A 25,018-nucleotide genomic window follows, 5' to 3' on the forward strand; every position below is an offset into this window, starting at 1 on the left:
TTTTATAACGTTTTAAGTACAATATGAGATCGTTATTCACAACGGCCGCCATGACAGTCTGGCTCTCAATATCCGGAGAAAACAAACCCATGTGACGCGTTCGTCCAATCAGCTGCCGGTTTTCATTTCTTGAGCAACATTACAGATTAGCGCCGCCTGCTGTTATAGAGATGTATTACGTCTCGTCTCCTCTCGTCTTTTTGGTGTGTTCTGTGGCAGTTTTTTTGGACCTCGGGGACGCGACTGATCATATCCACGGGGTTTTCTGTCGACGGTCGCCCGTCGGCTATATGTGTCCCGGCCTTAAGATGGCGTATCCCTGCCAGAGAGGAAAAGCGTTTGACAACAACTTTCAGTCCAGTCAATGAGCTGCATCACATCCAACATGCGTTACATCAGTCGCAGCACGGAAAGCCCACTGGGAATACTTCTCTTGAAATTCTAGATTTCAAAGTGTGTCGCATAAATGTCAGATTCATAATGTTGTTTGACGGGACCGTTCCCAATTTAAATCAAACTAATTAGAAACTATTAGTTAGGCAAAGTTCTCGTATGTTTTTCTTGCAAATGAAAAAAGGAGAAAACTTGTTTCTCTGTGATGTATGGAGGAGAAGGTATTGTTTAATATCTTTCCCAAAAGTCGGGTATCAAATTTTAAACCCTACCCAACCCTCAGGACACAGTCAGAAACCTTCAGCTACTGTGCTAGCAGACACCATGAGGAACAGGACACCACACTTCCAAAACAGTATTCCTTACTTAGTTTGTATGCTAATGGAACTGCTAACTATGTGTTTGTTCCTGACTCTGGTACACACACAGCCTAATTCGGCTTCTCTCAGCTGGTGTCAAAATGTTCCCGAGCATACACAGGCGTTCATCAACGAGATGACTACACTAATGTACTATTCATCTACCACAGACACATACAGGTGGGTGACCAGTGAAAGGGAAACATAACCATAACAAAATATGAATGGTCAAAACTTCAGTGCTCCAAGTGTGAGGGATGAACAGCAGCACCTTCTTATATGTTGCTCATTTCTCCACGTTTCCTTTAATGAGTCACCTGCCTGTATACAACAGTATTTCAATTAGAAGTACTCTCAGCTGCTGCACCCCACCCTCTGGAACGCCCTCCCCAACACACATCAAACAGTCAAGCACCCTACCATCCTTCAAACAGGCCCTCAAAACTCACCAAGCTTGCTTTTTTTCTGTTAACAGACTTTCCCAGTTTTTTCTCCCCCTTTTCATTGCCCACCTCTCCTGCTTTGCATGTGCTTGTCCATGCACCTGTGTGTTTCCTTTTCTTGTTGTCCGTCATGTAACCTTGTCTACATACCTTGTCTGTTGTGTTTTGTCCGGTTGTAACCCAAACTGTAAAGCGTCTTCAGGGATTAAAGTGAAAAAAAGATCTTTTGACTGAACTTTTTTTTCAGGCCAAGTCATAAGCTGTTCACATCTACCTATACAGATAGCGCCCCTTTTGCGATTGCGCCCTATTGGTTTTTAGTGTACAACAAGATGCAAACAGTAAATTAAAGGGAGTATTGCGAGTGTTTGCTGTTCTTTTCTACTGCAGCAATCATATTGTAGAAAGGCTTTACCTTGCACTCTAATTACTTCAGGCCAAAAGTTTTTAAAGGCAGTTTTTTTATTATTATTGTTAATATGCAATTCAACACAAAGTCAAATCTATAAAATTAAGTTTGCAAGACTTCACTGTTTTTATTCAAGGGCTACTAATAATGAAACATATATAACTTTTCAGTGAAAGCTTTTTTATTATTTAAATTCTTAAAAAATGTTTTTACAATAACAAAAAATAAACACTGTTTTATCTATCTCAGACTGTGCCTTCCGTTCGCAACAACGCATCCATGACGGCTAGTGGCCTTGCCAAATAGTGGTTGCCATTAGACACACACAAATCATGACGCTAATATGCAAGGAAACTGGTTCCGGGTTTTGTGCTATAAATTAATAACATTTTATAGCAAAGTTATAAGTGACTATTTTAATTGGATGATTTTTTTATGTCAACATACAGTCAAAACCTACTGTCGTGAAAAGTGAAACCAAAATAGGCTGGCTGTCTGCGCGTCATAGCACAAACACGATTGATACTGTACGGTTTATACTTCAAGTTAAATTTAAAGGTCCCATGACATGGTGCTCTTTAGATGCTTTTACATAGACCTTAGTGGCCCCCTAATACTATATCTGAAGTCTCTTTCCCGAAATTCAGCCTTGGTGCAGAATTACAGCCACTAGAGCCAGTCCCACAATGAGCTTTCCTTAGGATGTGCCATTTCTGTGTCTGTAGCTTTAAATGCTATTGAGGAGGAGAGAGGGGGGGCAAGGTGGAGGGTGGGGGTGTGGCCTTGACCAACTGCCACCTTGCTCCTTATGACCTCATAAGGAGAAGATTCCAGATCGGCCCATCTGAGCTTTCATTTTCTCAAAGGCAGAGCAGGATACCCTGGGCTCGGTTTACACCTATCACTATTTCTAGCCACTGGGGGACCATAGGCAGGCTGGGGGAACACATATTATGCTACGTTTACATGTGGCCGGCTATTTTCATAAACGGACATTTCAACCTCTCAGTTTTCAGAAAAGTGTTCGTTTATATGTACCCGTGTATATATGCCGTCAATGCCGTCAAGAGCATGCCAGCCCTTTAGGTGGCAGTGTAACGAGAAGCTCAAGCCCACGTTAGCCAATCAGAATCCCGACAATAGCAACAACAGCAACCAATCACGTCCTCTTTCTCTCTCTCGGCTGCCTAAACCTCCGTTTGTCTCAGTTTACATGCAAACGTGCAAACGAAGTTTTCCAAAATCTCCACTTTGGCCGGAGTTTTAGAAATAATCATTTTCTGTGATAAAACCGGGTTTTCGTGTAAATGAGCCAAACCGCAGGAAAATATGTGCGTCTTCCCTTCGTGTAAACGAGGCTTCAATGTTAAAAAACCTCATAAAGCAAACTTTTCATGCCATGGGACCTTAAAGACTTTTTAAAAGACTTTTTTAAAGGAACATGCCGACTTATTGGGAATTTAGCTTATTCACTTTCCTTTAATACCACCTAGGATTAAATTTAATGCCAACTTCACAGGCCTATAATGAAAAATCAGTGTGGATTTTAGGCCTGAGAAAAGAACGTTTACCAGGTAATGTCACCTGAATTTAATAAAACGTTTTATTACAATACAACGTTTTATTACAATACTAAACTATCATATTTAGTTCACAGCAGCTTTGTAAGACATGTTTGTACTCTAAAAACATCAAATAATAAAGTATGTGTTGCATGAATCGCTCTTGAATGCTATGCAACTTAAAAACACTAAATAAATAGGATGATACAAAATAAAACGTGCATTATGGAGGTGTCACAATTAGTTCATTCTTGGCTAGATAAGATAATATACAATGTAATATACCAATGTAAATGTTTTTTTTTTTTCTCACCCCGGTGATCGGCAGATCTGGGTGACACCGTCAAATGTGTTAGCATGTTGGCTGCGTTTCAAACATACCCTACCAAAAGGTGGAGCACTGCCGACACAGTCATCGTCTAAAGGCGCTTATATACTAGACGCAGCCCAGCTGGCGTGTGCAAATGTGACGTCATGGGATCGCCGTGACTATTTATACCCGCGCTGGTGCTTGCGACGCTAGTTGCAGTCTTCTCCTGAACATTCATATCATTAAAGACTTTTAAGACTTAATATAAGACCCCGCGGGAACCCTGTTATAGTGCATCGCTTTACACATAACGTTAGTTGCATTGATTAAAAACTAACAATAATCGGGTGGCATAGCAGGCTATCTGTTCAAGCCATAGGTGGCACCCAAATGAATGACCTCCCCTGGCGAGAGTTTTGCGATAGTAAGAAATTGTTTACATTAATGCATGGAAATTCACATTCATTCAATGGAGCTAATATTTGTAGTTGCCTTACAAAAAGAAAACGTGATACAGGACTCCCCCCATTTTTTTTTCATCAGATCTACATCGATCTCAGATATGGCATTTCTAAAATCAAATTGACGAAAATCCGTCGTAGCGACAGTTTGAGTTTCTAGAAAAGCGCTATAAAAAATAAATGTATTATTATTTTTATTTTTATTAAGTACGAACATGCAGAGGGCAAAGCAGTGGGTCACCTGTCCTTCCGAGCACCCTTAGTGACTATGTGGCCATGTGAGAGATCAAACAGATGATTAACTCAGAACTCACATTTCATCAAAAACCTTCATCACTTTATTAAACTAAAGTCATTTCAAATTAGCAACAGAAACAACCATATGTAAACCATGTACAAATGCAACAGGGTCAAATATATTCCAACACGTATGCATGAAATACAGTATGCATATTTTTCGCTGGTTTTATCGAGAGGCTAAACACACAAGTTTAAATAACAAGTGAAGCGTGGTCTACAAACTGTTTAGTGCCATTTACTGCAGCAGCACAAAAGTGACAAAGACTGGGGCTTTCCTCTCTTCAGAGAGTAACCAGATATCCATTTTTATAACAAAACAAGTACTAATTCTAAGATCTATGGCAGCAATACTGACCAATAAATAACAAAAGCTGAAACGGATGAAATCCCCGGTGCCGTGTGGAGGAGGAGACACACCAGCAGGAGTCTCCAGTGCACCGACAAAGGACAAGATCCCTTCACAAAATCCTCGTAAACATTGGAACTCTGTGGGGGGGGGGGGGGCTACATTATTAATTGCACAAAGGAAGCGTTGCTGCGGGCTCACTAGGGGTATGCAAAAAATAAAATCTATTCACATTCGAATCGCGATTCAAGCTCTACCGATTCAAAAATCGATTCATATTTTATTTTTATAATTGTATGTCTACTGCAATCACATGGGAAAAGTAACATTTATATACTGTGAATCTTTTTTTTTCTTTAAATCGAGAATCTTTTTTTTTTTAATCGAATCTTGAGCCTAAAAATCAATATCGAATCGTGACATTTTCTGAATCGTGCACCCCTAGGGCTCAGGGTGCAGAATTAGCCATTAGCATGTAGCGATCTGGTTTAATAAGGTGCTGTATGTTGGTCCCTGGTAGAGGATGCGTTTATGACCTGCTGTTACTCAGCAGCTTCCTGGACTGGAGGTTACGGGGACGACAGGTGAAGTTAGATGCGGATAATAAAAGTGAAAAACATGCTTATGAAGAGAGAGCTTTTTTTTTTTTTTTTTTTTTTCCTTCACAGCTCACACAATGTATTCCTCTTCCACGCTTCCAAAGCTGTGGTGCCGATTGGTCGCTCTGAACAAAGATGTGATGAGGCCTTTGTGTTCCCACCACACACACACACACACACACACACACACTGAATGAAACCACGTTTACGGCACAGGCAGTATTACAAGGGTCCATCATGTGGATCATTAGAGTCCGGTTGGGTCCAGGGCGTGGACTGCGTTCTAGGTCAGGCCTTTCAGAAGTTCTCCTTACTTCCGTTTGCTCTTGGTGTCCGTGGTCTGGAAGACACTGGAGGCAGACATCAGGTTCTCAATGTACTGACCCAGAACCTGGTTCTCTGACTTCAGCTTCAGGTTCTCCTCTTTGACAGCATCCACTCGGGCAGACAGGTCTGAAACACACACACACATACACACACGATATGAGGATTGTGTGCAGAAAGACCGGTGAGCTTAACGAACTGAAGGTGCCGCTCTAGTTTCATTTTCACCAGCTCCTGCCATCCTTTTTTTTCCAGTATTAGTCAGTTGGTCAGCAGGAGCTCACCTGGGCTGCAGGGATGAGGAAGTGTATCAAACATGTCAAGGTTTGGAAGAGCGGCACATTGTTCACACAGCCTAACTTTCTTACAACACTTTTACTTTTACATTTACTTCATTTTACTAGCGATCACGTGCAGTCAGTGAATGGTTAATATGCTTTTACGTCCGTTTTGGTGAGCCCAGAGGGAAAATATGCCATTTTAAAACGTAGCCTACATTTACGGTAGCTAGCTAACGGTAGACTACAGAGAAAGTGTGATATTTTTACATCAGTTTTGGTGAGCCTAGAGGTGCCATTTTTTTAAGATTATTTTTGGGGCATTTTTAGTTGACAGGACAGCTGAAGAAATGAAAGGGGAGAGAGAGGGGGAAATGACATGCAGCAAAGGGCCGCAGGTCAGAGTTGAACCCGGGCCCGCTGCGTCGAGGAGTAAACCTCTATATATGGGCGCCCGCTCTACCAACTGAGCTATCCGGGCGCCCAGAGGTGCCATTTTAAAAGTAGCCTACATTTACAGTAGCTAGCTAATGGTAGACTACAGAGAAAGTGTGATATCTTTATTTACGTCCGTTTCAGAGCGTGTACAAAAAGCCGTCTATCAGCAGTGATTGTAGAGTGCATGTCCAAGAATAGCGCGGACACGGGCTTCACACCGCGAGCGGGCACGTGCTCCACTCGGCAGAAAAGGGAGAAAGAAAAAAAGAGTCTGCCGCTGTCCGGAGCAACAGAGGGAAAATATTTCAGTCGGAACCGAAATGAGGAACCAAAATTTGCGTTCTAATCCGGTCCAAATACTACCGTTTGCGTAGGAACCGGGTTTCGGTACCCAACCCTACGGTCCGACCTCTGAGGCTGTGGCATTAACTATGTCTACAACATGTTGTCACTCTACAGTTTTTTTGGCATTAGTAATGGCCACACTGTGCCCTCCAAACATATTTGCCTCTTTTCCACCTCTCTAACAAGACCTACAACTTGACATTGAGTGAAAAGTCCTTTGTTTTGTTTTCCTCTGTGCGCATAATGTTGGGATGGATGAATATTGATTTGGGGCGTTTCACTGACTATTTAAGGGCAATTATGGGCGTGACATGAAGCTGCGCCACATTTAGAGTCAATTGTGATTTATAAAGGGAATCCGGCGTAGGACTTGAGTGCGCACGGTTTAATAAATCTGAATTTAGCTGCTTTTGATTGCAAAGGGCAGAAATACTTGTCTATCTAATCCTTGGTGGGCAGATCAGTCATTTGTGCAGCTGTTGGAAAATGCTGATGTTCAATTAATCAGTATGTAATCAACTGTATGTTTCTACATCCAACAGCCTGAGGACGTGAAACATTTGCATTAGCTGTTATGAATGGCTGCTTGAATTTACATGGGCCCAAACCTGCTCGTTCTTCTGTTGCGTGGGAGACAAACAAACAACGTATGGAGGACCAGCCGCCCTCAAGGTTATTTATAAGTCACTTCGATTCCCAGGAGGTGACAGCTATGTTTACGGTACTCTACAGAGCTGTACTGTGCCACAAGTGCTATGTGAAAAGGTTCTTTGTGATGCATAAAATCACCGCAGTAGCATCTGTGCGTTACAGCTTTAGGATGCGACAGGCCGCCACAGCAAAACTAAATCACAAGAGGCGCACGATCAGAAAGTGTGTGAAACTTATGTTGAAAGTGTGTGCGAGCAGTCGTGAATAAATAATGTTGTTAGTGAATAGTGTTGAATAGTCTTGGCTGTTGTGACCCAAGGTGGCAGCCACACCTGCTACAATTGACAACTAAAAAGTGTGTGTGTGCGTGATGTGTGTGCGTGGTGTGTGTGTTACCCTCTAAAGTGTGTTGAAGCTCCAACACCTGGTTGATGAGCCTCGTCTTCTCTTCCAGCTCAGCCTGGTTCTCCATGTCACCTGCAGAGACACCATGAAGAACTGACTGACTGTCTGCTGGGAGAGGGAGAGGGAGAGGGAGAGAGTGTGTGTGTGTGTGTGTGTGTGTGTGTGTGTGTGTGTGTGTGTGTGTGTGTGTGTGTGTGTGTGTGTGTGTGTGTGTGTGTGTGTGTGTGTGTCTCACCATCGTCTGAGCTCATGGTGAAGTACTCTTCTTCCCTTTTGGAATGCAGGGCTGCGACTCTCAGGACTCTGCAGGAAGTATTCACCATTTAATGCATTTATTATGTTTACTACACAAGATGTTGAACACACACCGTGATGGGCCACATGATATCTATCTATCTATCTATCTATCTCTCTCTCTCTCTCTCACACACTCTCACACACACACTCTCACACACACACTCACACACACACACACACACACACACACACACACACACACACACACACACACACACACACACACACACACACACACACACACACACACACACACGTCTTGTCTTTTGCTAAAAGTCTTTTAAACCACTGTTAGCTTGTTAACCTGTTAGCTTGTTAGCTGATGAGAACAACGGGTGACGGCAGAGAGCAGCAGGCGGAGAAAACAAACAGACCCTGCGCCAGGCTTGCTGCTAACTGACCGTTAGCATGCTGTTGTTAGCTTCAACAGTGACTAAACATCGATGACAGATCAGGACACACGGCGTCACGTTAACGTTACCTTCCGACGTGAAACCCGAGAAGTGGTGGACAGAATGGGCCAGAAACAAGTCCAGGGTCTGTGTAAATCACACGGAACACCAGATGCTGTTACTAATGGGTGTACTCAACTGCTACTGCTGCTGTTTCTTCTTCTTCTTTTCTTTCCGGCAGACTAGACACTGATCGTGCATTGCTGCCTCCCACTGGTGATGAGGACAATCTAATTTACATTCAAGCTCCTCTTGGATCTATATTTTCCAATATAGGCCTATCATTTCACAGATGTAAACACATGCTAAACGGCCCCCAAGTTGATTTCCTGTTGTTCAGGAAATGAATTAGTTCCAAGGCTCTTTCTTGTTGTTTGGACCATCATCCATCAAAGCTTTTAAGGAAAATATTTCCATTCCAGCTCATTTAGAGACATAAATAAAAAGTCTCCTTTCTTCAGCGTATCTTGGACACAGTAAAATGTCCAAGATACGCTGAAGAAAGGAGACTTTTTATTTTTATTACACCCACCAGAAACAGCCCGCTTGCCATCCCACAATGTTCCAGCCTTATTAACCTGGCCAACTTTATCTGATCCATCATAGGCAGGCTCATTGTATTCCCGGATTTAATTGATGGTCGGATGTCATACGGCTTCCTCCCTCTGGTGTCTTTTCTCCACTCCTGCTGCCACTGCTGGTTCTGTCTTTCATTGATCAAACTTCGGCACTCCAGTTTACCAAAAGGCACCTCCACCCTGTCTCTTCCTAAACTCGCTCTAGCAGCTTTATCTGCAACCTCATTCCCCTCAACCCCCAAATGTGCTGGAACCTACAAGAAACCCACACATTACACCCCCACCTCTCCAATCTAAGAACCATTATTCAAATCACCCCAACTAAACCTAACCCTTCTGTGTCTCTTGAGCCATCAGTAAATATATAATCATTCCATTTAAGGTGCTCCTGTACATAGGCCTAATGTGCAATATGTCCTACTCTTCCTTCCTGCAATGATTTTTTAAATAGATAAGTCCACATCAGCCTCAGCCAGTGTGGTATAGATAGCCAGCATATGTCTTAACAGAATATACAACACTACTATTAAGCCTGCTCCTGCCCTTTCCAAACTCCCAACACTCTGCTAGCAAAGAGATCGAAGGAAGAGCTGATCCAAAGTGTCATGACCTGGCTCAGAGGTATGCTCAATTAACTCAAATTTATTTAAATTAATTATGGAATAGAGTACCCAATATATTTTTTAGTTAGAGTAGACTGATTATTTTATGTGATTTATGATTCTCTGATTTTAAAATGCTTTTAAACCTTGGATGATCTGTATTATGTTATTGTCTTTGACCTGAAATAGGTCTTCATTATGTGTTGCATGTTTTAACACCAAGGACCATGTTGGAAATAAGTGTTTACACTTTAACATGCTATCCTTTGGATTATGTTGTTTTTTCAAATCCAAAATAAATCAAATCAAATCAAAAAAAGAGGAGTGACTGCAGGCACTCCTATTCATGGACATGTGAGCAATCGGTTCATCCAGGTGTCAATCATCAGTCCTTATTAGCCAATCCCCAGATCCCAGCAACCAAAGGGACTTAAAAGGTCTTGAGGCATAGGAGCGGTCACAAAAGTTTTTAATTTTTATAAAATAATGTAATGCCAATTTTGTACATCACAGCCTTAGTGGAACCTCCCCTGCCTCCACTAAGAGTGCTGGGATCGGAGTTGTCCGGAATGCCCCAGTACATATCCTCAAAGCCCTAGACTGAAGCTTATCTAACTTATTAAAGGTGGACCTAGCTGCCGATCCGTATGCAAGACACCCATAATCAAAAACTGATCTTATCATAGCTTTATAAATCATCATAACATTCCTGTCTGCACCCCAAGAACAACCAGTCAAGCACCTCAACATATTAATAACTTTGCCACATTTATTTACCATCTAAACTAAAAGTTCTTTATATGTCCCAGTAGGGTCCAATTTCCCACTCCTAGCAAGTTCACCTGAAGCAAAGGATACATCTATTCATGACAAGCTCCCACTATTAACATGAAACCTAGTTGTTCTTCTGTCATTTAATACCACCAAATTATATGTATCTAGAAAATGTTCTATTAAAGCCCCATTCCCATCTCTACAGTATTTCTGCTGCCCCACAGAGGATTATGGACATTACAATCTCCTGTTAACATCACTGGGGGTCTCACCTGATCCATTATTATTATAAAACAAGGATTATAGAAATTAACCAATGACAACCTTCCTGCTATGCTCCATAGCTTAATCGCATTCAAGCTCTGAAGTTAAGCTTACTGTCCTATGTGGAACACCTTTTTAACAAATACTGCACTCCCCCCCTCCAGACGAATTCTGGTCCTTAGGTAAACAGATAAATCCTGGTATCACAAAATCCAACGACTGTTTAAGCCATGTTTCCTGTATACATATTAACTGTGGTTTATCCTTAAAACCATCCACAAACATCTTTCATTCCTGCAAACTGGCTACCAAACTTTTGGCATTCCACTGGAGGATACTAACCTAAACATCAGTAAACTAAATGTCATCACCATTTCCTTCTGGCTTCGACTATTATTCACTTTGCTTCTTCCATTTGTTGAGAAAACAAAGCTATGGGGATCAGCTGGCTGAACTCTGCCTATTCCGAGAATCTTCTCAGCAGCCTCCACCACTTGTTTAACCACATCGGAGCTACTGTATTTTTGGTCTGTTTGATACCATATAACACTTCTATAATGAAAGCCAGAAAATTAACCTTACTCACTACAACTGAGTCCTCTGTCACACTTGTCATGATCGGCCTCCCCCGCAACCACCTGTTTGACAGGTTCTGCATATCAAGCTCCTTTATTTGTCTCCCTGTATTGTTGCACCTTCACGGCCTGCTTATAATGTTTAAGATTTATTTATTTGATTAGGACAATGCACATTAATCAGCATTTCTGTAAATGCGCCAGTGTTAGCCAGTCAGCTAATTTTCAACTGTAGTCCTAGTTGTACGCATGTCTTTATGGTGGGAAGAAACCGGAGCACCCGGGGAGAAAACCCACACAAGCACGGGGAGAACATGCAAACACCACACAGAAAGGCCTGGGACAACCTGGGCTCAAACCCAGAACCTTCTTGCTGTGAGGCAGAAGTGCTAACCACTGAGCCACGTGCTGCCTACGTTAAGGCAGACTCATGTCTACCAGCCACATGTCCTCCACCACAACTTCCACTTTTTAATTTAACACACTCTCTTTACTCATGTTGACCAACTGACACTTTGCTCGTTTGAAACATAGACTGTTAATATTAATGGACAACGCATCCGGTTCGGCGAAGTGCTGCAAATGCGGAAGTGCCTTAAACCTGCATTCTGTCTGAATTCCAGCAGAGGGCGGCACGTGCAGTTGCAAAAGTCTATGAGAAAGTGACCCACTTCTCACTTGATTCATTACCTCAGTAAACATTTTCATAATGAGTTTGTGGTCTCAATCGCTAGTCTTCTGCAACACAGAATGATGTTCATTTTTTGAATCATGGTCTCGTTGATTTTCAAAATGGGCGATAAAGCAGGGGGTGTTTTAGGGCGTGGCTATGATGTGATTGCCAGTGAAAGTGTGTTACGTAATGTAGAGTGTAAGGCCTCCTCCCTCACTCCTCCCTCTCGTCTAAAATCGTCACATCATGCAACCAGGATAGCTGCGCCCGTAACGGCAAACTCGACGACGGACAGCTGATCTCCACAAACCAGTGGGTGACGTCACACGTGCGCTGTCCATTAATATACAGTCTATGGTTTGAAAGCCATGATGTCTCTCATGGGCAGGCCAAATTCTCTGGGTGGGCAAAGCAGAGAAAGGGGAGGTAACCTTGCCCCTTATGACCTCATAAGGAGCAAGATTCCAGATTGGCTCATCTGAGCTTTCATTTTCTCAAAGGCAGAGCAGGATACCCAGGGCTCGGTTTACACCTATCGCCGTTTCTAGCCACTGGGGGACCATAGGCAGGCTGGGGGAACACATATTAATCTTAAAAAAACCTCATAAAGTGACATTTTCATGCCATGGCACCTTTAAAATACAGATACCCCAAAAACACTCTCTCTGGGAGAACCTCTTCCTGAAAAGTTAACACCACAACTTGTGTATCCCTCTTAGCTCCATCCCTAAAAGCTTTAATGTGAAAGGCTTCTGTTAACTTAGTCCCTTCTACGCCTTAAACCAGCTCCTCCATAGACATTTCCAAGGAAACTCCATTGATAACCCTCTTTCAAACCTACTTTCCTACCTGGAACAAATCCTTCCACCCGCCTCTCTCCTATTGCCTTCATGGAAACAGCTTTAGTCACCCATGCTGCAGACCTACAAAACACGAGCAGATTTCCATCCACCAGAATCCTTGCATTTATGATTTCACCTAACTCTTCCTTCAAGACCCATAGCCAGCCGAATGGGATTAAAAGATCTGAAACCTGCCTTCCCTTCCTTTAATTTAAGGATAACCTTAAACTCCTCTGGCTGATCCACTCTCTCCCTTCATCTGATTCCTGTAATAAGTTGCTCCTTTCTTTTCTTTTCCTATTTTCCCCCTTCATACTTTGCCAAATCCCCCCATCATCGTCGTCAGATTCCATGGTAGGAGAAACACCGACCACTTTGTTTTCTGTTTCGCCTTCAAACTGTTTATGCAGAAACAAAATATTTAAACCACGTGGATTATGCATTGTCAGAGCGTGCAGCCTGTTCCAACTATTCTTCTTCTTCTGCTGCTTTGGGTGTTAACCAATGACTTTATGGTGTTAAACATGGAGTGGTTAACGGCAGCTTCCGTCCTAAATGTGTTGCACTGCTGCCATCTGCTGGAGCTAGTTCACTCCTGCAGCATGTCCAGTGTTCTTTACTCTGCTCCTGATATCCCAAATCCTTTCATTTCTTCATCATGTCCTTTCTCTCTGCTGCATGGTTCCTGCAGCTCTACACTTCCTGGTACTGATCAATGATTACCAAACCAGCTGAATGTGATGTGTGTGCTGCTGCTTCTTGTTCCTTGCTCTTTCTGTTTTGTTCCAGTACATCTCAACAGGCCTTCTCCTTATTGGAATAGTTATCTCCCCTCATCCCACACCTTGTTATGCAGCAGAAAATCAGTTGTCCAGACTCCCAACACTTTGGTTTCACCCTGCTATAACTTATTCCATCTTTACCAGGTGCAGTGTTTGCTGTTTCATCTGAAGCCTTTGTTAGTTCTCCCATGCTGACAGGGGCATTTTTATTATCTTATCCACATGAAGCCTCCATGTTTTCAGATTTTATTCTCTCTCTGCCTCGTCTTCAGACACAGTATTGGAGCTATGAACCATAGCAAAGTGTTGCCATCATCTCAACCTTTTCCTTATTAGTTACTGTAGTCTTAGTACTTAGTACTGACATGTCTGTACTATGTTCAGTATGTCCGGTAACACCATCTAACTGTTAGCAGAGTTAATAGCTGTGTTACATTTATAATGTAACTGTAGCCAATATAAATACATAGCAAATCACATTGTAAAATAGGGCTGCGCTCTCAAAGTGCTCTTCTAGTTCATTATCATTTTGTTGGAACTTTATTATGAGACTGTAGCTGCCCTTTAGAGGTGCAATGTCTTTCTGAGGACTTGACGAATAAGGTATGGAAGCTTTATATTATATGTGTATGGTGCATATATGCATGAATGTAAGAAACTGTCAGACATTGTATGATAAAGTAGATAAGATTACAGACAGTAATGGCAACTTAGTCAATTACTAAAGCATTGGACAGACAGAAATGTAGAGCTGATGATGGCACTAGATGACCATGAGGATCACCAAAGTGATTACAGTTAAGGAATGTCTCTACTACATTTCAAAACAATACACCCAATAGTTGTCAAGTGAATATCTCATCCCTATTACAAATGTCAACCTGGAAAAGTCAGGCGATCACCACAGCCATCCTCTGGGGACCATGCATGTCTGTACAACTTGTCATGGCAACAGCTGTTGAGATATTGTTTTTATTGTTGTTAATGTCAAAGCATGATTGAGCATCATATAGCATAATCAGTATATCAAAGAGATTGTGGAGTATGGCATGACAGATACATTTTCAATTGTATTGTAGGGGCTATATGAATGCTAATATGAAATTAGCTCAAAAAAAGATGTCTTTGTCCCCTTACTGTGCGTAGAAAGTCGTCTCTAACTCTGGAGGTCCAGTGACAGATGGAGGCAGGACCTTATGGGCCGTCCTGGACACACCAATCCGGGCCAGGTAGCCCGGAAGCAGACAGTGATCAAACCTTTATTCTGTATCTGAACATACAGTAATCAAGGGCACGGGGAGGTTCAGTCTGTTAAAAGTCCTACCTATAACTACCAATTCAAAGCTAAAATCTCAGTGACCTAATCAGTGATCCAGTGAATTAAGAAAAAGGTTGTTTTTTTTTAAAGTCTACGGTCACTACAGTGTGTCTAGTACAGTCTACCTAAAGTTTGACCCCAAAACAAAAGTAATTGGTAAATACCGACTACTATCTCATCTGAACAAGAGACTTTCAGTTTGCTGACATGTTTAGCTCGGCCATTTGCAGGCCAGACAGAAGAGACACTGCAGCCGAAAGGGGAGTCAGTTCCCATCACTCTGCTGAAAGTCTAGCCTCTTGTACAGAGTAACCTTGTTACATAACAAGCAGGAGATACTTCCTGGGGGAAGCAACCTTCGCCCATCCCGCAAGTGCTGTCCCGTTGTATTATTAAGCCCTAGCTGCCCTGCTACTGAAGAGAGGCTGGACTGCTAGATACAAGGCTTGGTGGGGCAACAGACAGCAACAAAGCTTTTCAATCCATCGATTCCAAAAACATGCCAGTATAACAAAAACTAGAAATGCTGAAACTGTATTGTAACCTCTAATCATTTTCAGTTTCCTTTATAGATACTTGAAACCTTCTGATAGATAATCATTGGACTTGCATGTTTACTACAAAGAGAACTGAGCTTTATATATCTTATTTTGGACTGATGCTCAGTTCTAGGAGAATATTAACTGTAATTGATTTTTTTGATAACCTGAAAACCATGGTTCGCAATACTTTTTTCCAGCCCTGACTAAAGACTGCAGTAGGGCTGCACGATAGGAGGAAAATATCTAATTGCGATTATTTTGACTGATATTGTGATTGCAGTATGATTCACAATAATGAAGGGAATGATCATGTTTGTATCATTACTCTCAGTTTCATTGACTAATAGTAAATCTTAAAAAATGTAAATGATTATAGTGTGATTTTTGCGAGGATCTGTACCAAACAAAGATGTTTTCTGTAATCTATAGGATACGATTTGTAGACCGGGACGTCTCTGCAGCACCACAATACTTCATTCAGAATGGTTTGACACATATTTTGCCTTTAACAAATATTGCGCCCCTCTGCGATAGTCCATATTGCGATTTCGATAAAATTGCGATTCATTGTGCAGCCCTAGTCTGCAGGTATTAACTGAACTTCTGTCTCTATCACTCTTTTTCGCTCTCATTTTAGTACAGCAAATCTGAGACTTGCAAGAATCAGTAGCCAGATACTCGGGTGCCCATGATTAGAATAATGCTCCTAATATCATTAAAAAGACTACAAACCCAGTCACGTTCAAGGCAGTCTTGCATTTCCAGACCTCTCACTGCTCTGAGTGACAGCAGGATTTTCCCTACCTTGGAGTCTTTGTAATCGCAGGAACATTTCCACAAATGTATTGGCCGTGTTTCTGTTTGGTTTGATGGTTGTATGCCCCCTAGTGGTCAGCAATTGATTACTGCAGCTTTAAATGATAAAGAGTCGGAATATGACCCGGCTGAATTTGAAAGGGACAAAACCCCGCTTTGAGCAGGAGGAACAACATCATATCAGATATTATGTCTATACGTCTATAGTCTAAAGTGTAATGGGAAAATTACATTTAAGCCTAATTCCTTATATTTTTATGTTTAATTCGTACTTTACTTCTCTCACAAATGCTAAAAGAGTTTATCTCATTTCCCACATGCAGATTTTGATTCTAACTGCTGAGACGTCCAGTCTGGAACATAATGTGAGCACTGTTTGTCTGAACAGATAGGGGCTACAAGGTCACCCTAAAACTATCGTAACAGGAGGAGGAGGCGAAATGGCTCCGAGATGTCTCTTGTGTTTTTTCTGATTGTCTTCATGTGTATCAGATTGCCTGTAAGAACTGTAGCGTCATAATAATCCAAGTGCGTGTGTGCTGTCACTCTGAAAATGCATATAAGCCTAGTGTTCTTGTTCACTCATTTGAGAAACTGACTCCACACTGGGCTGCGGCCTTTTGTGAAATCATGTTGCTCCTATATTTGTAAAATATATCTTTTAATAAAATACAAAAACCCAACTTGGTTCTAGTCTCAGACTGTCTTATTTGTTTCATTTTACTAAACTTTGAAAACTCCCCCCCCTGCTGCAAAGGAAACTTCCACTACAACAGTCAGTCTATTTCCCATCTGGCAGGAACACATCACAGCTGAGTCAGAACACTTCACCCTTAGGATTCCTACAGAGAGAACAGAAGCTCTTCCATTCTTATTCTTATCTTATTCTCTTCCTTGCTTATGAGTCACGTTGAAATGAATGGGAAATTTACTTCCGGAACCCAAGGTGTCTCGGAGTGCGGGCAGGTCCCATTCATTTAATTTCCCATTCATTTTTCCCATTGACGTCTAGAAAAATCTGTATATAAAGAGTTTTAGAACCATGCCTTAGGCCTTAAACCAGTTACGACATGACTATAAGCATACAACATATCATTTCGAGTGAAAAAATGAACAGAAAATCCAAAAAAAGGTACAAGACTTTGTACATATTTAAAGGTCCCATGACTTGGTGCTCTTTGGATGCTTTTATATAGACCTTAGTGGTCCCCTAATACTGTATCTGAAGTCTCTTTCCCGAAATTCAGCCTTGGTGCAGAATTACAGCCACTAGAGCCAGTCCCACAATGAGCTTTCCTTAGTATGTGCCATTTCTGTGTCTGTAGCTATTGAGGAGCTTATGACCTCAGAGCAGATTCCAGATTGGGCTTTCATTTTCTCAAAGGCAGAGCAGGATACCCAGGGCTCGGTTTACACCTATCAACATTTCTAGCCACTGGGGGACCATAGGCAGGCTGGGGGAACTCATATTAATGTTAAAAAACCTCATAAAGTAAAATTTTCATGCCATGGGACCTTTAAGGGTTAGGGTTAGGGTAATTAGTAAGTACTTATCCAAGAAATCGCGAATATAAGACATTTATCTCAAAACAAGGTTGGTGCCCCATGAACTTTTGGCATTTATATGAGCATATACAATCGCTTGTCATGTCATCGACGGTTACGATTTTATGGCTTATACTCCAATTGTCAATGGAGAAATTGCATTGTATTTTTACTTCCGGAACCCGCTGTGGGCGGGACTGTTGAGCTCTATGCGAGACTATGAAGCCATGATGTCCATATGACGGCCGCTGGGCGAGAGCAGCATCAGCAGCAGTAGCAGTCCGGGCTGTGTCCGCCAGCAGGCAGCAGCTCCGACAGCATGGACAGCGACGACGGGAGCGTGGAGGAGGTCGTGGAAGGTAGGCAACATCTTCCTTCTGTTATTTCACTGTAAACGACGGAAGGAGGCTGTGTAGCCTACGTTATTTTTCTGTTTCCGCAAATCTCCACGAGTCAGCGTGTCTCTGGGCCCGCTGGGTAACCGAGCAGCACCAGGGACTTTATTATGAAGGATGTCCGCCTGGCAGACGAGTGAAGGCGGCCTGGCTGATCTGAGAGCCCGCTGCTGGAACATGTAGCCTTAGCAGGCAGGACGTGTCCGCTGGTGCCTGGCCTTCTGCTCATTAGCAACACTTTTAACACTGTTGGGATACTTTGTATCTCTGTGCCTACGTCACGTGAACGACTGTTATGTATTTATTATTATTGTATTATTAATGGAATGTGTGTGTGTGTGTGTGTATGTATGTGTATATATATATATATATATATATATATATATATTTTTTTTTTACATTTATTTTGTATTTATTTTTATTTCAAACCAAAATCAGACAGAGCAGCAATACTTTGCATTTATACACAGGCATCTTATGCAATTCCAAAGGACCAATCAAAAATACCAAGATGCAAGCAGCAATGCTAAAACAAACAAAACAACGAGAAAGGGGGGAAAAAAATACATATATACACGTACATATGCATACGTATATACACATGCATAAATAAATAAAATGACAATTACATAACTTGGGGAGAAAAAGACGACGACATCTTTACCTATCTAAAGCTTGTTATGCTGTAGCAAGTTGTGATGCACGTTAATGTAAACTACATGTTTCATTGAGATACAACACTTGAATTTGTTATCTATACCGTCTGTTGTCTATAGGACATGGCTGCTTAAGAAAGGTGACCATATTAAATTAAACTCCTCTAGAGAGTCTACATTCATGAAGATTACTCTTTCAAGTTTAGCTATTTTCAACAGTGCATCTATCCAATCTTCAATGTGTGGAGCACTGCTTTCTCTCCATTTACAAAAAACTCAGCTTATTATTAATGGAAACGCACACTCCTGTTCCCTGTGTCTGGAAACTGCTCACACCTCGTGGAACATTATCTTTTAGGGATTGTTAGGTTCTGACCCACCAATAGAGCCTCTAAATAAAACAAACGTTTTAGCATAAAAAGTAGCGTTAACGTTGCAGATTTCACTTTTTTTTTTTTTTTTTTTTTTTTTTTGCCGGTCCATTGGATGAAGATGATCAGCCCCATGGTTTCTGCACAGTGTCTTATTCGTCCAGTGACCGTTTTGAGGGCCACTTCAGCCACGGAGAGAAGAATGGCCGGGGGAAGTTCTTCTTCTTTGATGGCAGGTACTGTGAACAGAAGACTGTTTATCACAGCAGTGCACTTCAACTAAATTCAAAAATTGGGTTGAGTTAGTTTACAGTTAGTCTCCCCCTCCCCTCTCCTCCCCCCACACACACAGTGCACTGGAGGGCTTCTACGTGGACGACGCTCTGCAGGGCCAGGGCGTGTACACGCATGAAGACGGAGCTGTCCTCCATGGGACATATGTAGATGGCGAGCTCAACGGGCCCGCTCAGGAGTGGGATGCCGAGGGCCGCCTGGTGTTCAGGGGCCAGTACAAAGACAACATCCGCTGTGGGGCATGCTGGGTCTACTACCCTGTGAGTGCTTAGTTTGAAGTCCTTATCTCAGCGTCCCAGAGACCCAGCCATCGGCTCTGCTAACTGTGGGGACTGTGCTTGTGGGTGTTTACTGTGCTGCGTCCAGGGTGGAGGCTGTGTGTTCGGGGAGGTGAACGAGGAGGGCGAGATGACCGGTGAAGCTGTAGGCTACATCTACCCTGACGGACACACGGCTCTCTACGGACGCTTTGTGGACGGAGAGATCATCGAGGCTCGCCATGCCACCGTAATCTCCAGCCAGAGTGGAAGGCCACGCTTTGAAATCGCCGCCAACAGTAAGAATGATCCATTTAGAATGTCTCCCTTCGAATGAATGTGAAAAACTGTTTTAATAAATATACAAATATTTGTAGGGGCATAACAAAATACCTGACAAATTTAGAATGTTCCATCGTGTTGAAATAATAATAATAATAATAATAATAATAATAATAATAATAATAATAATGATCCAGCTTTCCATAAAGTTGAGGTCTCATACGAGCAGAGATGTTAAAGGCTTGGTGGGCCTAGTATGAACTGCACACACACGATTAGGGTTGGGCATCGAGAACCAATTCCCAATCGGAATCGTTTGAAAAATTACGATTCCATCGGAATCGTTTCTTTATTGGAATCGTTTGGAGGATTTGGTTTCAAATCTGATCATAGGTTCCAAATTTAATATGCGCAAGTTTTGGTTTCGCAGCAGCGTGGCGTTGTTGTGTTGCAGTCGTCAGCACAGTAAGCGGAGCTCTAGTGTGGCTTTATTTTGCATTGTAAAAGCTGTAAAACTGCAACCCACCTATGAATAAAAATAAAACTTTCCTCTTATTTGTGAAATAAGCATCTAACCCGTTTCAACTCCACCACTCAAAGAATCGGAATCGAGAATCGATAAGAACCGGAATCGAAAGGAAGAATCGGAATTGGAATCAGAATAGTTAAAATCCAAACGATGCCCATCCCTACACGCGATGGATGTATCATCAGACTGCCCAACCCTAGAGCAGAACCCTGCTATCCTTCTGCACGGTGACTTGGGGAATGTGAATCTTGTAGTTATTCAGCGGATCAACAACTTAACGTGAGCCTCTGTGTTTAAAGGTCCGGTGTACTCGTACGACAAGTCGACGTCCACCTGTATCACGGCCCACCCGCTGCTTCCCGACCCCTACGAGAGCCAAAGGTTAGCCTCGCTTCCTGCTGACGCCTGTCATCGGAATCCCATCACTTCCTGTTGTTGATGTTGTTTCTGTGTGTCAGGGTGTTCGTGGCCGACTCTACGATCAAAGGAGCGGGACAGGGCCTGTTTGCCAAGACGGACGCTGAGCCGGACACCGTGATGGCTTTTTATAACGGAGTCCGTGTCACACACTCCGAGGTACAGTATAGCGCACAGGGACACTCCTCTGATATCTGAGTAACAACCATCCTCATATTGAGAGTGCAAATAAACTAGTTAGCATGCGAGCAGAGACGTTTATGTAAAAGCTAAATGTAACCGTGGTTAAATGGTTAATAAATTAATAGATAAATGAGAAAACCTCTGCCACCCTTCACATGTATGTTTTCCTCAGCATGAGTACCTGTTAAAGCATTGACTGCATGGACTCCTCAGGTGGACAGCAAGGACTGGGCCCTGAACGGGAACACCATCTCATTGGACGAGGACACGGTGATTGACGTCCCTCAGCCATTTGACCAGACAGACAGATACTGTGCCTCTCTGGGTCACAAGGCAAACCACTCCTTCACCCCCAACTGCAAATATGAGCCGTGAGTACCAACTGACCGAAGCACACTAGAGCTGTATTCGTGCCTTAAAAGTTCGGCCCGGCAAGGCCCGAGCCCGACAGAATTCGGCCCGAGCCCAACAAGTACATTTTGATTGACCGTTTTTTAAAAGCCCAGACCCGTTTACAGCCCGACATTATTCAAATGTGCGCACGCACACAGCTCTTTTGCCTTTTGTCAAGAATGTCATTTTATAAATTTTTTAACATCATTTATTCACGACTAACGTAGGCCATAGGCCACTTGGAAGTTGGAACAAAGACATAAAATAAGTCCTCCAGAGGCCAGCCTCCGTTTCACCTCCTAGCATCCATTCTCGCGCTAATGGAAACGCATCACCTGACCGCTCGTTTGCCGCGCAACCCAGAGCGCAAGCCCGAGCCCGTGCAAAATGATAGAAATTAAGACCGAACCCGACAAAAGATCTTCAGCTCTAAAGCAGAGCACAAACTCATTTTCAAAATAAGATTCAAAATGTTGAGATTGAGACTTAATTTAAAGATTATATTTACATTCGCTAAACTTAAGTACACCAAACCAACTTTTACCGACAGTACCTGAACTCCTCTCCTGATTCAGACCAAACTTTTCCAAAGGCTGCCCCAAAAATGAATGCAGGTCAGATTAAATTTCCTGGTCCAGGAGATGTTTTGTGGAAGTGTATATGCATCGTCTTCTCATCTCTAGCGCTGCTGGATAGAACATGGTGTTGGCATTTCTTACAAAGGAGACAGGACAGGAAGTGAATGCAGATGTCAGCAGTGTGAGCGCTGCATTTCTTTGACAGGCACTTTGAGGCACATTGGTGAGTTTAGGCTTTATATAATACTGACTTGACTGCATGTGTTCCTGGAGATTCTTAAAGGAACACGCCGACTTATTGGGACTTTAGCTTATTCACCGTAACCCCCAGAGTTAGACGAGTCCATACATACCCTTCTCATCTACGTTACTCTAATGTTGATTTCTTACATCTAGTCCTTATTGTTTAAAAGTAGACAAAATAGCCAAACATGTTCCTATTTCCATGTTGTGATTTTTATAGTCACAGGGTGTACAAATAACAAGGTCACTATGCTTTTACTATCTAGTAATTGTTGACTCTATTACTCCAACTCTGAGCGAACTCCAGGCGAACTCTCCGCTCCTCACCACGGGTCTTTAGGTGCTGCTAGCAAATCACTCCGCTCAAGTAGCAGAAGTAGCAGTGCTTCGCCTTTCTGAGAATATAGTTCCCAGTTTGTATACGGTTAGAAGATGGCTGTGTCTCATATGACCTGGTTATCTGTACACGCTGTGACTATACAAATCACAACATGTAAATAGGAACATGTTGGCGTTATTTTGTCACTTATTCGGAGCAGTAGGCTAGTTGGAACCAGTTACGTCCAGGATCTGTGCTAGGCTAAGCTAGCGCTGGGGGTGTCAGACAGAGTTACAACACGCACAGCGATGAGAAGGGTATGTATCGACTTGTCTAACTCTGGGGGTTACGGTGAATAAGCTAAAGTCCCAGTAAGTTGGCGTGTTACTTTTTTCAAAACAAAAAGTCCCTTTTATTAATATTAATTTGACTTGTTACCGTTGGGATTTGACCCAGTGATGGATGGGTTGAATGATTCTCTATCATGTGCTGTGTCAGTGGGGGCCATCTTTAGACGTACTTAACAAACTAACGCTGATGCTCGTGAAGAAAAAGGGTTGAAACCTTTAAACGTGCACACTTGTATAAAGTTATGAAGGAACAGATGTTAAAAATTTTTTCATATATCATGACATAAGCATATGCAAAAATACATATAAAGTCAGAAAAGGGTCAAATCTCTAAATAACGTTAAACTATGCCCCAGAAAAACATTTTAAATATGCTAATAGTGAGTTATTAGCTAGCATAATAACGTTTCCGATGAGGAAGGCATAGTGAAACTGTGTTTCTTTGTGCAGGTTTGTCCACCCTCGTTTTGGGTCAATCAAGTGCGTCCAAACCTTAAGGGCTGTGCAGAAAGACGAGGAGCTGACGGTTGCCTATGGTTACGATCTGGAGCCAGCCGGGGGAAATGGCCCCGAGGCCCCCGATTGGTACAAGCAGGAGCTGAAGGAGTTCCAGCAGAGACAGGCGGCGCCCAGCAGCCTGTGACCGGAAACGCCAGCGTACAAGACTCCTGCAGACCCCGCTGGATGTTTGAGAAGTTCCTCCCTACGGGGGGTTCAGAAGAGCACTGCTGGAGCAGCTCAGTGTGAGTGGAAGCTGAGCAACACAAGAAGTGTGCAAGAACGCAGATGTTAGAAGAGGAGACATGTCTCTGATGAAGACTGTTAATCATTGTTCCGGTCGATAGCTTCACTTAAAGGCATACTATGCAGGAATTGTCGCTTACTGTTTGTTAACACAACATTCAAAGGTTATCGCCGGCCCCGCTGACCGCCAGCGTTTCGCCATAGCGTACTGCACAGCGTACCGCCGGCAGCATGGCCCTACATTCGCCTCGATATATTTGTATTTTTCAAGACTGTGTCGCTGTAGCTTCCTCTTGGATGCGGCTTACGCAGCGTGGCACTACACATCCAGAGGCTGACGCCAGAAAGATCCCCAACACAGAACACACAAAGAAGAAAAACCAGCCAGGGTGCAGGCTCTCTGCACATAACACACACCGCCACAGGTGGGTTTTTTTGTTTTTAGGAAAGTCCTGCAAATTATACCTTTTTAACTGTGTGTCAGCTGTTTGTTTATCTTCCTGTGTCATCTGTTTAGCTCCCTACTTATTCCAACTAATTTAGTATATTTTCCAGCGACTTATTTATTCACAACGTGAAATTGGTGAAGAACTGAATTTCCTGAGCTTTGTAGAGGTGATTTGTATCTTTAAAATGATGGATGCTCTACGGCTACAGTCTTTATTATCTGTGTTTAGATGCTGCAAAATAAATCTAATCCACAATTATTTTGTGTATTTGTATTGGTCTCATTCATGTTGCCCTCCGTATAAAACACACTGCACCTGCAGGGATTGGGATTCTGTAACAGTCAGAGTGACTACATGTTTAAAATACCATCATGTAGATGAACCGTAATGTCCTGGCGGCAGGGGTTTCCTAAAGTATGTTACTGTTCTAATCCCGTGTACTAACACGTATCAACAATGGAATTTCCTACGAACACAGAGGTCTTAGCATGATGTACACACTTTCTGAGCAGAATCGGATTGCTTCTTGTTTTTAAAAATGTTGTTGCACTTGTGATATTTGACCTAAAGATTTGTCCTACAACACAAGAAAAGAAATTAAGTTGCTTGGCTTTGAACCAAAGTTAGTGTCATTTATCTTTTATAATGTGTTGATGCAAAGGTGGACATTTATTATGTCATGTGATGTGTCTACAGGTAGAGAGAAGAACTATCACAGACGTTAATGTTATATTTGTTTTCCTTTTTATTTTTATTCAGTACGCATTATAACCATACAAAGAAACTGTAAAACTGGACTTCCTATTTGTTTTTTAGTTTTGTTTTTAGAATTCAATTTACAAACACTCACAGTCCATACACATACAATTATACAT

General features: G+C 42.4%; 2 protein-coding genes across 2 annotated transcripts; one reads left to right on the plus strand and one right to left on the minus strand.

The window, feature by feature from the left end:
- Positions 1-4,252: 4,252 nt before the first annotated feature.
- On the minus strand, positions 4,253-8,554 carry LOC120567441 (short coiled-coil protein B-like). Its single transcript, XM_039814414.1, has 4 exons — positions 8,402-8,554; positions 7,859-7,926; positions 7,615-7,695; positions 4,253-5,635 (listed from the first exon to the last, which is right to left on the minus strand). Exons 2-4 carry the CDS (start codon positions 7,872-7,874, stop codon positions 5,493-5,495), a joined length of 240 nt encoding a protein of 79 aa, XP_039670348.1. The 5' UTR covers positions 7,875-7,926; positions 8,402-8,554; the 3' UTR covers positions 4,253-5,492.
- Positions 8,555-17,896: 9,342 nt separating this feature from the next.
- setd7 (SET domain containing 7, histone lysine methyltransferase) lies at positions 17,897-24,401 on the plus strand. Its single transcript, XM_039814055.1, has 8 exons — positions 17,897-18,041; positions 19,211-19,341; positions 19,458-19,659; positions 19,766-19,955; positions 20,767-20,848; positions 20,926-21,043; positions 21,281-21,438; positions 23,401-24,401. Exons 1-8 carry the CDS (start codon positions 18,003-18,005, stop codon positions 23,591-23,593), a joined length of 1,113 nt encoding a protein of 370 aa, XP_039669989.1. The 5' UTR covers positions 17,897-18,002; the 3' UTR covers positions 23,594-24,401.
- Positions 24,402-25,018: the final 617 nt, after the last annotated feature.

The sequence above is a fragment of the Perca fluviatilis genome, chromosome 10, assembly GCF_010015445.1.
Source record: "Perca fluviatilis chromosome 10, GENO_Pfluv_1.0, whole genome shotgun sequence".
Lineage (NCBI taxonomy): Eukaryota > Metazoa > Chordata > Actinopteri > Perciformes > Percidae > Perca > Perca fluviatilis.